General features: G+C 42.8%; 1 protein-coding gene across 1 annotated transcript in view; it reads right to left on the reverse strand.

Annotated features, from left to right (window-relative positions):
• The window catches only part of CRYBG3 (crystallin beta-gamma domain containing 3), a 79,853-nt gene extending 72,066 nt beyond the window's left edge, over positions 1–7,787 (reverse strand). Inside the window, exon 1 of the mRNA XM_030263801.4 lies at positions 7,429–7,787. Coding sequence (XP_030119661.4) covers positions 7,429–7,772 — 344 coding nt within the window. The 5' untranslated portion in view covers positions 7,773–7,787. The remainder of the gene's footprint in view (positions 1–7,428) is intronic.
• Between the last annotated feature and the right edge of the window lie 5,218 nt (positions 7,788–13,005).

Here is a 13,005-nt window from a genome sequence, read left to right on the forward strand (position 1 = left end):
ATTATTTATTATGATTTTTTAAAATATTCCTCTGTATGTTGAGCTTTAGCCTGATGCTATTACACTTGCAAATATTTGCAAGTGGGGCATCAGTGCAAAGTCTTAAGCATCTAAGAATGGCATTTCAGCAGTTTGTCAAGTGAAGCAGTAATCTCATAAACAAAACTGATCTTGACAATTCCCATCTTTGAGTGATGTTACAATCAATCCCATGTTTATTAACTTCTCAGGTTGCCTGGGAGACTTAGTAAATCAATTTTTCTATCCTTCTCCTTTAATCCAACTAAATAAAATAGACTTTAAAGGGAAACGTCTTCCTCTAGGCACTATCATCACACTTATGAAGCTATTTTTGTGCTGCGCAGCCAGAAGAACGATCAGAACTTAATGTAAACAGTAAATTTTTTAAGAGTCAAACTTCTGGCATATACCTTGAGGAATATGAGCAAGGGTATAGTAATATTTGTTAAATTAACTGAAAGGAAAATATTAAAGATCAGTGGCAACAAGATATGAAGAAATCAACTGAATGCAAAAAATTGGCTTGTGCATCAAATGACAGCTAAAATATGTTAGTATTTAACAGAAATTAAAAATGCTAGCATTTTAGAAGACAAACACCCCACTGAATTAATTAAAACCTCCTTCCTCTGTTTCCCTCTCCACCAAAACCACCATGTTGCCCTTTTCTGAAAAGTTCATACATTAGAAATTTCCAGTGAACTTCTCAGCAAGATTCCCAGGCTAGTACACTTCTTGGGAAACCAAACAGCAGCAGTGACAAAATCTGCCTCTAGTCTCTGGCAAGGCTGTTGGGGCTTGTCTTAAAGAGAGAGGGAGAATTCTGCACAAAAATTTCAATGTGAACTTTCTGGCTGCTGCTTCTGTGCTTAAGCTTAGGCCACACACATAGAGGAGATGAACTGAAGACATTAAAACAAATGGTAATTATAAAAACGAGTTACTGAGTTTGAAATTAGAGGGTCATAGGAAAGCAAAGCTGCTATTAAAAAAAATACAGAAGGGAAATGGAGGAAAAGAAAGCAGAGAAAGATAAGCAAAGAGAAAATAAAGCCAGGAGGAGGAGAAAGCAGGAACTCGGGCAGAAGAAGTGTTACAATTGCTGATTAATTTAAGTGTTGAAATAGCACAAAATGTATTATATTCAATTAAAATGCCCTCATTTCAAAACTGGTTTGATTACAGACAGCAATAAGCAATTTAGATTGTTTTAACTGAAACAATTTTTCCTCTCAGACCTGTTTTTGCTGCTGATTTACATACTGTTTTTTGCTTGTGCAGCAAAGCTGGGTCAGCTTCATGTTCTGCAACAGCAGTGCTGTGTTGTATGGCTTATGTCAGCTACACAAAGTGTGTTAGTATTAAATGAAGACTAAAACAAACAACCAAAACTATAATGGAAAATAAATACGTCAGAAAAATCACAGATGGGCAACATTTTACAGTGAAAGTTTACAAGAAAAAAAAATTCAAGAACCAAGCCATGTTGTTACACTGAATATGTACCTTTAAGTTTAAAGGCTAGAACTAAGGAAAATAAATATGATGACCCTTGCTAAATAATTTAATCAATTTTACATGTGAGGGAACTGAACAGCCCTACAAAAGCTGGAGAAAGAAATATAAATGTTTCTGAGCAGAGCTTATTCCAATGTTGGGCAGTGTGATTATACCAGATTACATCAAGGTTTTCCTTCTGGCATCTGTCAGGCATAGTAACCAACACTGCTATGGAATCTGCTCCCTATTTGCCAGTCTGATAGGTTAGACAGTTTCCAGCATTCTTATGACATAGATAGGTTACTGGTAACACAAACACTTGGTAGAATATCAGAAACGGATTTAAAAACCATTTATTAAGATTAAATTTATCAAATTAATGGGGAATAGAACTGTTTGCAAAGGGTATGTCTGCAGGGTGGGGGATCAACAGCGTACTTACAAAATTGCATAAAAATAGGAGATATTAAAAAAAAAAAAGTAATCCAGGGCAGCTTTAAAGAGCAGCAACTGTTGCTCTGATAAACAGAGCATACCAGAATTTCAAAAAGATTCATTAGGGATAAGTACCCCAGAAAAAACAAGCAAGAGAGACTGGTGTCACCAGTAAAATGTAGCGAGCTCTCCTAGTTAGGCTGGAGGAGAAAACTTTTGGTAGAGATACAGAGGGCTACTCTCTCAACCCAAGAAATTACTCTCCAGAACTCCCATCTTTCACTCACAAAATATAAACCAGCAAGCAAAGGTCCTACAGACACCAAAGACCACTCTTTTTTTTTTTTTTTTTTTGAAGGCATGCATTTTCCATTCCTACCAAAATAAGTTATATGGCCAAATTTGTAGCCTGTAACTGATGATTAAAATAAAAGTATATTATTACTGCAATTCTTCCTGCCTTTTCTGTTTGTGTGCTCACAAAAAAATAACTTCTTCCTACATTTTTTTCCCCAATGCAACACTGTCCATAGGTGAAGTGCAGATCCCCAAGGTGTTTACACACTTAGGTATCAAGACCTCCTTAAGCAGATTTACTGCTTTTGGAAAAATAGTTTATCAACTCAAGAAGCAGTGGAACATTCAGAAAAACAACATTCTATTTCAAAAGAAGGCAAGTCATGAAATCACAATAAAAAACTATTGGAGACTATATCTTGTATCTGGAAACTGACATGAGAAAGTGAAATGAGTAAGGAAGTCAACATTTCTGACCTTAAGTCTTCAAAAGTGATACTGCAAAGCCAGTTAGAACAGATAAAAATTATACTAGAAATGAAAATTAATATACCAGAAGAATTGAGTTAAAGCCTGAGCAACCCAGTGCTGTGCTACTGTCTGCAATTATAACAGCATATACTAACTGAACTGTGTAAAATCCAAAAGCCCCTCAGAAATTAAAAGCAGCACCCTTCTAAGAAGTTGCAATAATTAGAAATACAATCCCTACAGCAACATGTTTTGGAATCTTAATTTTTTACCACCTGGGAGCCTTTTGTTCAGCAAAGGAGAAGACCAAGGAGTTTTGATCTTTGTAAAACTGTTCCTTAAAACCACAGACTTGTAGCTGTTTTGGAAATACTTTTGCATTAACTCTGGCATTTACACCAATAACTGGAAAAGGAGAGAACGCTGTTAAGATTTAAAATAGTGGGAAAAACGTTGCTTTGTTTCTGCCAAGGAGAACTTCCATTATAATTAAGGCTCCTGTAACATTTCCTTCAGGAAATGTCTCTCACACACATGGCCAGCTGCTGGTCCTGCTCCTCCTGGTCTCAGTCCCACGAGACATCCAAGTACGTGTTCTGATCAAGCAGGCAGTCCCACTAGAGTGCACAGAACTATTTACCTGCTTCATTATAGGCAACCACTTTGGTACCCTGCTGAACCAGGGCCTTTCATACTATTTTGAATCATCCTGCAATGGAAGCCATAAAAGAAAAATCTAGGAAGCAAAAAAGAAGAAAGAAACCCCAAATTAACAAATTCACAAAAAAATTTCAGAATGCACCTTACTTAGGTAAGTCCAATTTGAATTCTGCTATACGGTTGGAGTATCGCTCTTGCTGGTTCCACAAACCACCATCCCTCGTGTAGTCTCATAAATAAGCTAAATTTTAACAACACAAAGAATCCTGCTCTGGCTTTTGAAAGTGAAAGGTTCTTTATTAGAAAGCAGAGACTGATTTTTTCAGCAGACAATGGATTTCTTCACAGATGCCAATGGCATCTGAATCAAACCCAGTCAGGAGGCAGCAATTTCAGAAGAACTAGGTTTGAAATTTATTACTCCCTTTTCCATCAATTTCCAGCAGTCCCTCAAATGCACAGTTTTTACAACTACAAAAATACATGTTCTTTGTAAACAGGAACAATGACTGGCAGTCCCAATGGAAGAAAAAGCCTCTCTAATCTCTCCTCAGGCAGAATAAACAAAGTTCTTCATCTGTTAAAGCTCTCAGTAAGATACTAATGGATGAATGGAACAATCTCAGCCCAACAAACAAATCAGCCTCACAAAATTCTTTTAAACCAGATAAAAGGTTGCTCTTCCCTGTTTGGTGTCTCTGGTATAGTTCAGCAATGCAGACAAAATATCCTGACAAACCAAACTTGCACTGGTAGTGACCAGCCAAAAGTGCTTGTAGAGAAAAAGAGAAATCTGAAATGAACCTGCAAAACACTGCACAGAATAACTAATGAAGTGCACCTATATTTTAAAGGACATTTTGATGGTACCTCAGTGAAAAGTGTCACACCCCCCTGAAAGGTCACATTTATTTCTGAAAGAATCCACAGTGTAGACTTACAGTGTAAAAGCTGTGTCTTCTTCCAGATGGACTAAAGATACATGTATTAATAAAAAAAAACTTAAAACTGTAAGACTTCTATTAGAATAGTGAAAATGCAATTGGGTTTTGTCACCCTGGGGATTTAGATTGCTCCAGGACAAACACTGTGGTAACCAATAACCAATTGTGTATTATTGAAAATAGCAAATAGTCCAGCAGCATAATGACTGCCTTTGAAGGAAGGCAATGATAAAGACCTGAGATGAAGAGCACTGAAGCCATTCAAAGCAGCCCCAACTCCACAGAACACACCTAAGCAGCAGGCAAGCACTGGGTGTGTGGGAGATGCTTTCCATTTGGCTACATTTTATGTAAAAGCCAAGTGAACTCTTAAGGCATGTGCTGCGCTTTTTGCTGCCACAAAACTTGCAACTAACCTGCACAGCTTATTTTTTCTATAAGCAAGCAAGTCTCCAGCGAGTCTCATGTTCATCCGAGCTACAAATTGCTGAAAGGGTGAGTTATTAACATAAGCTTTTTGTCAAACGAGGTTCTCAGAAGAGTCTAAGACACTGATTAACAAACTATATAACTCCCCTTCCTCCCATTTTAAACCTGGGCCACAGCAGGTTTGGATTTTGGTTCTTGTGGTTTTTACCAGTAAATCTGAACAGGCTCAGAAGCAGGAGGGGAGCTCTGCTCATGGGGGAAGGAAAGCTGGCAGCTTCCAGCCACCCACCACTGCCTAATTTGCAGGAGCAGATGGAGAATGACTTTTGGATGGACAGAGGCTCATTTCTGCATGCTTTTGAAATACAGGAAACCATCACATTCTGCAGAGGCGTCAAGTGTGATGCACGTCTCCAGAGGTCAGTGCAGGCACACAGGGTGTATGTGATGTACTGCTCCTCCTCTGCTTAAGTCTTCTACTTTTCTGCAACCCATCAGTAAGAAAAATACATCCACAGAAAAGTATACATACATATATATATATATATCTCAGACTTGGTTCCAACATATAACCTACCAATAACCTGAAGGAGATTCCATGCCAGTGCATTACAATTCTCCTAGCCCTTCACAAAAGCTGCATTCCCCAATTCACCCACGCACTCCACACCTTGACAACAAACACCCAGGGCAGCCCTGGTCCCCCTTTGTTCAGGGACCCATTCTGCTGCACGGCCGAGCTCGCTGAGCAAACACGAGGAGCAAACCTGCGGCACTCATGCCAGCCCGGGTCGGTAATGTATGCAATTACGCTAATCTGCGAACAAGGCTGCCAGTGGAAACCAAATACGAGAACGTCAGCATTCCTGACGAACGTGCCACGCTGCAGCCCGGCACAAGGAAAAGCTCCTTAACATACCAAATGGGACTTGGGATGGAGAGGGCTTTAGCCTGCCTCCGCTCCAGCAAGGAGTCACGGCCACCACCCCGCAGCGAGCCTGTGAGGAGCTCAACAACGAGGCCAAGGGCCCAGAGCCTTCTCGTACCTGCGCGGAATATCCCAGCTTCCGAATAAAGAAAAGGCTCTTGGCTGCAGGAAATGAAACTGAGATTGGGACAGAGATTAGACTGCAGCCCCAAGTTCAGTGGAGTAGGTCTGCCATGAGTGCGACCTACAGAGCGGCCATACAGTGTACAAACCACTGAAGTGGCATCACTCCTCTCCTCACCAAGCTGACCGCTAGGCCTTTTGGTTTATCCCAAACCACAGCTGTAGGGAACTGGCAAGACGTCCTCCCATTGTCCCATTGCCTCTCCAGGTCCTCAGCCAGATCCAAACCTTCGCCTTCTCCCATATCTTAACCACCCCCACCAGACAGAACAGCCAGGCTAGTCCAGCAGTTGTAAAGATGTCCTTGATGCAGGAAGCCTGCTCCCATTTTCTTTTTTCTATGAAATAAAAAAGCAACGTTTTCTGCTCATAAAAGACCAGTGGATCCTTGGTGGTGCACTGGCATGTCAAATGCTTACAGTGAAACGAACCCCACAACGTTAAAAGTCCTCACGGTGCATTTACAAGACTCTTGAAGATGCTCAGTGTAAAAGAGCAATAAGCTCTTGTATTTTCCATGATTGCTGAGAATATGCAACGCAAGATCCTACAGCTTTTCACTGAAAGAACTACTGTGATAGCCACTGTCTATCTGATTAAACAGCATTTACTGTCGGTTTAAACACAAACCTATGCCCTATATCAAGAATGACTCAGATTAAAACCAACATGTTAAAAGCAAAAGATAAATACTACACCTGAGGAAGTTACTAGGCAGTTAACACCTTTTCACCACAAAAATATGCTCATTAACTTGGGCCGACAATGAGGCTGCCTGAGAAACTGAAGGAAACTTATCTGTGCTTCTTTCCTAGTTACAGACAGAAATCAGCACCAAAATGAAAAAAAAAAAAAAAGAAAAAAAGAGGAACAAATACACAAGAAGTTTCCAAACCTTTTCATCTTGTAAAGACTCCCTGCGCTAAAAAATTATTAATAACGAAGTTTCCATAAACCACAAATTTGCATTGAGACTTAAACACATCAGTAATATTTATGTTGCATTAACGCCTGATTTACACCAGTCCAAAAGAAAACTTCCAGCGTGAAAACTGAAAAGGAAAAACAAACAAAGCCCTCAGCGCCCTGCCCTGCTCTCAGTCTCCGAGGAAGGGGCTGCGACCCGGGCCACAGGACGCTGACCGCGGGGTGCGCTGCTCCCAGCAGGTTCCACAGGGGCTCCGCCGAGCCTGGCGGGGCCGGGGGTGCTCGCTGCACCTCCCGGGGAGCCCCCGAGCGCCCCCGCCCCGGCGCCCGGCAGCAGCCGTGCCCGCACGGCAGCGCTGCCCCAGGCCAGCCCGCGCTGCCGGCCCGGCAGCAGCTGTCAGCCGCGCACCCAGCCCGCTCCGCAGCTCCCCGGGCTCGCCGCCGCCCCGCCGCTGTCCCAGGAGCCGCCCCGGGACCGCGGCTCCCCGCGGAGAACGCTCGCTTCCTCCCGCTGCCCCGCCACCCAGCAGTGTCGCAACACGGCCCGAGTCCCGCTCAGCCCCGCGCCCCCCGTGCTCCCCGGTGTCCCCCGGCCGCGCAGGTGGCACCGCGCCGCCCCCGTGCCCCGCGTACCTGTTCGCCGCCCCGTCGCCGGGTGGGCTCCTGGAGAAGAAGCGAGAGAAAGTGCTGTGCCAGGAGGAGCCGGCCCGCCGCCGGCTGCCCCCGCCGGACATCCCCGGGACCGGACCGGACGGGAGACGCTGCCAGCAGCCGCCCGGCACCGAGTCCCCACAGCTGCGGCAGCGGCGGCAGGGGCGGCGGGAGGCGGCGGCGGCGAGCGCGTCCCCCCGCCCCGGGGAGGAGCCGCCGCTCCGCGCCCCCGCCCCTGCCCTGCTGCCGGCGGGGCGGGCCCGGAGAGCCGCGCTCGGAGGCGGCGGTGGCTGCGGCGGCGGCAGGCGGACGGCGGGGAGCTCCATCCGCGCCCCGGCAGGCGGGGGGGCCCTGCCCCTGCCCCTGCCGAGGACCCGGGGCCGCGGAGGGAAGCGATGGCCGCGGAGGGGGAGGGCCCGCCGCCCCCGCGCCGGGAGGGTGGCACGTTGTCTTTGGTTTGGGTTTGTTGCCTTTTTTTTTTTTTAAGTTAATGGGTCATAATTAGTGCGAACAAAGAGAAAAGATCAGAGGTAAAAAAACCCAACCAAACAACAAACAAAACAAAACAAAAAACCACCAAAAAACCAAAACAAACAACAAACCTCTGAAGAAAAAGGTTAGGCAGCTTTGAGAATCGGCAGTCCTGACTGACTGCAAACGCCAGCCTACTGCTTTGTAAGTCGGGCCAGCTTGGAGATCCTACACTCGTTTGCCCATGCAAAGTCAGGAACTGGCTTCGTGCTGTCCCAGGCACAGCGTGGCTGCCACAGCATCTGTGCCTGCTGCCCAGCGCTGTAAAAATTGGCACCGAACGAAGCTACACGGCAGCAGCGGCTGCGGCTTCAGCTCTCTCCGCTCTGCTACTTGAGGAAGTTCAGACAACGCTTGCTGATGATGAGTGGCTTGGAAGAAAGGGGTTCCCCTGTCTTTTAAAAAGTTTACTTCCTAGAAAGGAGTTTGGTAGTTTTTTGTTTTGGGCTTTTCAATACCAAACCCTTCGCTTTTCTCCCTCGGAGAATTGTGGCCACTCTTGACATCAAACTTTACCTACACATGACCTTGCCATTGCAACAGCACAGTGACAAATACTATCCTCATTTTATAGATCGAGGTGATGCACAAAGGCTTAATGATCACTGAGTGTGAGCTACTGGTAAAACAGACCAGCCTTGATGCACGGATTTTAAATTCAGAACCACATTTTGTCATTTTTGTGAGCATCTCTCCTGTTCTTTGTGACTGCCTCCACTTTATACCTTTCTATCAGCTCCTTTTTGTTTTGTGCCATCTCACAGAACTGTGGAATGGCTGAGGTTGGAAGGGACCTTAGGAAGTGACCTGGTCCATCCCCTGCTCAACCAGGACCACCAGGAGCAGATTGCCCAGGACTACGTCCTGATGGCTTTTGAATATCTCCAGCTCCAAGGTCTCTGGGTAACCTATGCCAGTGATCTCTCTTCTGTAAGGTGTTTTCCATTTGTTCACATTGATCCATATCCAAACCTCCTTCTTAACCACTGTGTCATTGTGACAGGCAGATACGAAGCTGGTACTCTAGGCCCATCTGCAGAGCAGCAGCAATAAAACAGCCTAAAAAAACCCCTTGCTGTCTGCTTTTCTGTCCTCAGCTATGAACAAATCTTTAAGAAATGTGCAAACAGTTCTGCTTTGTATAGTCCAAGTCTCATACCGCTTTGATGTGGAATTTAGAAACACAGACACAGCTGGATATTGGATGTGCACTTAGAACTTTTAACCAGTCAAAATTGGGACTAGCTGGTTGGACCTGGTTGGATCACAGGTTACAAAAAGTAGCTTTCTCATGGACTAGAAACCAGCCACAAACTTTATTCAGGGGACCAGCACTTAGTACACAAGGTTCTATCCAGTTTTCAGTGTCCAGACAAGGAGCAGACAATTCTCTCACTGATACAGATGCCCCAGGCTTTGCACAAAGCCACAGAATGTTTAATTCCAGAACAGCATAGAGGAAAACAAGAAGCCACATTTTTAGAGAACCTATACATAGTCACCAATTCTCACAGAAATGGCAGTGGGAGTTCAAACTGCAAAATGTAACAGCAGCTCCCAATGGAACATTATAGAGGAAACACTCCTTCTGACATTCCAAATAGAAGTAATTAGGCTCCCAAACCAGATTAGAAAAGTGGCAATTTATTAGGACTGCACTAACAGGCTGCAGGGAGGCTTAGACACTCTGTGACTGTTTATTACTTTTAATTCTTCTTTGCCACATACATCTCTTAGCTTCCCTACCTATTGCCTAAGTAAGATCTAATCCCTGAATAGCAAGGTAGCAAACCTGAATATAATAATTAGCATTTATAAAGCATCCGGTGTCTTCAAAGAACTTAAGCATTAATTAATCCTCGTAATCACCTCAGGATGTATTTAAGTATAATATGGTGAGTGGTTTGCACACAGACACAGAGGCAATCACAACACCTTGCTCTATCCAAAGGCTGTCCACACGTGCCCAGAGGGGCACCACAGGGCAGCACGAAGCATTACCAGGGCTCTGCTTGTCCAAGAACAAAGAGTCAACCTCATCAGAAATGCAAATCCCAAACAAATCTGTTCCTCCTTTCTTCACTGCATCTAAAAGCAGATAATACAGGAACGTACCAAAGGACAGTTCTATTGCAGGCAAATAACAAAAATATTAAAAACTAATCAGCACACTAAAACTATATCAAAATAAAAGATGAACATGGCACAGGTTAGAGAATCCCTTTCTGTTTTTTTTTTTTTTTTTTTTGTACCTTGGAGTAATTGAGTATCACATAACCTTAGAGTAAATAGTTTTGACACATTTAAAATAATAAAATGGCAAATGTAGCCACATACACTTCCAGCAAAGGGGGGAAAGGGAAGCTTTTACCCAAAGCTGCAGTATCTGCCATGTGGCAGGTGGCCTCACACATTAGCACAGCTGCCAGCATTAACAGCAGCACCAACACGTGCAAGCCAAAACAGATGGGGCAAACAGGTTCCTTTCTGCCTCAGATTGAAGTGCTCACATGTGGCCCACATGAGGTAATACAGCAACACCAAAGGCAGGGAGAAACCATTAAAACACAGTTGCAGAGGGATAGAATTGCAGAGAAGAGGAAAATGTCAAGCAAGGGCTCTCAATAACTTTTTTCATAATTCATTCTGCCCAGAGTGTCACTTGAATGTTGAGTAAGAGAGGGGAGGGTGCTGTGCCTATTCCACATTCACTTAGTTTTTCTACTCCAATTCTGATTATAATGGTTGTGCAGAAGAGAAACCTCCCCCTTCTCCTTGCTGATTTAGAGTGAGCAGATGGTGAAATTTTAATTGTGCTTTTTGTATTTCCTCCTTTTTATGGGTTCCTAAAATCTTGAATCAAATCTTTTGTTTTGTTTGGATACCAAAAAGGAAAGCAAATTTCCATCATGCTGGTTTAGGAAGAGCCCTCCTTTCACACTCTTTTTTTAAAACTTTCCTGATACATTAAAGTAATAACTAGGGGAGAAATGTAGTCTTAAAACATCCAAATGAAACATCTTTTGCCTGCAAGCACAGTTCACAAAACTATTAAATGAAAACGATATCCTCAAACTGTTTCCATTGTTGGACCACAACAATAATAAGTGGACCATAACAATAATAAGTTTTGAGATGCAACTCTGCTATGCAAAAGCAAAGTTCAGTTTTTCATTTCATACATGTTAATGCATTTATCTATCAAAATATTTTACAGAGCTCTACTACTTTTTCTTGGTAATAAGCACTCCCATTTTCCAGGCTATTACAGAACATGTCTGCAGGTAGATGTGGCATAAATAGCAAGTATTTTAAAAATGAACAGGCCCTTACCTGTCTTTTTCCTTTACAGTCTGTAATCTATTATGGCAAGGTTTTTAATGGTGCCATGAGACCATGAATTAATAAATATGTGTACAGGAGTCATGGTGTGTAATATTTCCTAGCCATTTTTCACAATGCTAGTTGTCCAGATGTTGAAACAAATACAGATGACTTTCAAATCTCTAATCTATACTTTAAAATGAAGGCAACCAACAGAATGGAAGAGTTTGGTCTTGGCTATGTTATTATACAGATGAAGGATGTTAGCAAGGATTTCTAGGATTATTTTCTATCTAGCCATGACCTCCTGCTGTAAAGTATGTGCTGTACAACTTCCAGCAATCCTCATCCTTTAACTGTAAACACACAGTTCCTCTGTTTGATTTACTGAAAATGGTTTAAAAGACACCCACGTGGTCAGCTGCTATTGTTCAAATGTCTTCATGTCTGCAGAAGACAGCTGGAAATGACTCATGGGGCTAAACAGCAGCTTCTGAGACCTGTAAATTTATTCTTTATTCTTTTTGGGTAAGATTTCTACACAGTGCTACCTATGGCCGAACTTCAGTCTAGGAATTAAAATCTTTAAATCATCTTTTTGGAAAGCTTCTTCTGTTTGTTTTCCACTCTATTTAGTTTTCACTTGTAAATTTGTGACATCTACACCTACCCAGCGGCAAAAGTGCTAAAAGGGGAAACTAACTGTGAAGTACAAAATAAGAAACCACCAACCTACCTACAGAATCTTTTTTAAAGCAGGCTTCAGCTGCACCTGGCCATGGAACAAAAAGCATTCAGAAGCCTCATACTGTGGTGGGATGTATGTATATAATTCCAAAAGAATTATATAGAACTTTCAGCTGACTGGAACAGCTTGCCTGGGAAGTTCCCAAGATGTTTTTGACAGCACCTCCTATCAATTAAACTTGTGTGAATCTAAAATAAGGATTAAGCTCACTCGTCTTCTTACCAAGTTAATGCATGCAAACCTCATTACCCTAACTGGAACTCAGGAAAGTCTGCACTTAGTGTAACGAGGTGTCTGTAAAACCATCCTGCTCCGAGTCTGCTCACCTGCTAAGTAAGACAATCAGCCTTCCACAAAAAACTGTGGTTAAACAAAGTGCTTCAGTAAGCTGTAAGTCTAACATATATTGTAGATATTGTAAAAAGCAGCACAAATGATTCAGTATTCATAAGAATGCAGAAGCTTTCAAAAAAGGTGTCTTACATGCAAATCCATGAAAGAAATCCATGAAATACATTACCAGCTACTTATACATTGTAATTAATTTAACACTTTTCCAACTAGAATGTCTTTTAAATATCAGATGTGTGGTTAAAAATGAATATACATCTTTCTAATACACCTTTTATACACCTTTTTACCTACAAATATACACGCTTTCAAATATAAAATCAAATTACTATTCTAATGGGCTTACCACATTTCCATGCATGTCCACAAAAGGACATTTTTAAATTTGCAGCTTACTAGGCAGTTTTGAATTGTGGTACAAGTCTATGTACAGTAAATTTAAGCCTCTGGACAGCAGACTTGCCTTTCTTAACTACCTTTCAAAGATTTCTTAAAACAGGTCCCTGGACCCCAAGGCTTCCTAGAACCACTGACTACAGACACACCAATGCTGCCCCTTGTCTTTTCTGCTGGATTTCACAACACAGAATATTTTTTAACCCAAT

This window comes from Taeniopygia guttata, chromosome 1 (genome assembly GCF_048771995.1).
Source record: "Taeniopygia guttata chromosome 1, bTaeGut7.mat, whole genome shotgun sequence".
NCBI lineage: Eukaryota > Metazoa > Chordata > Aves > Passeriformes > Estrildidae > Taeniopygia > Taeniopygia guttata.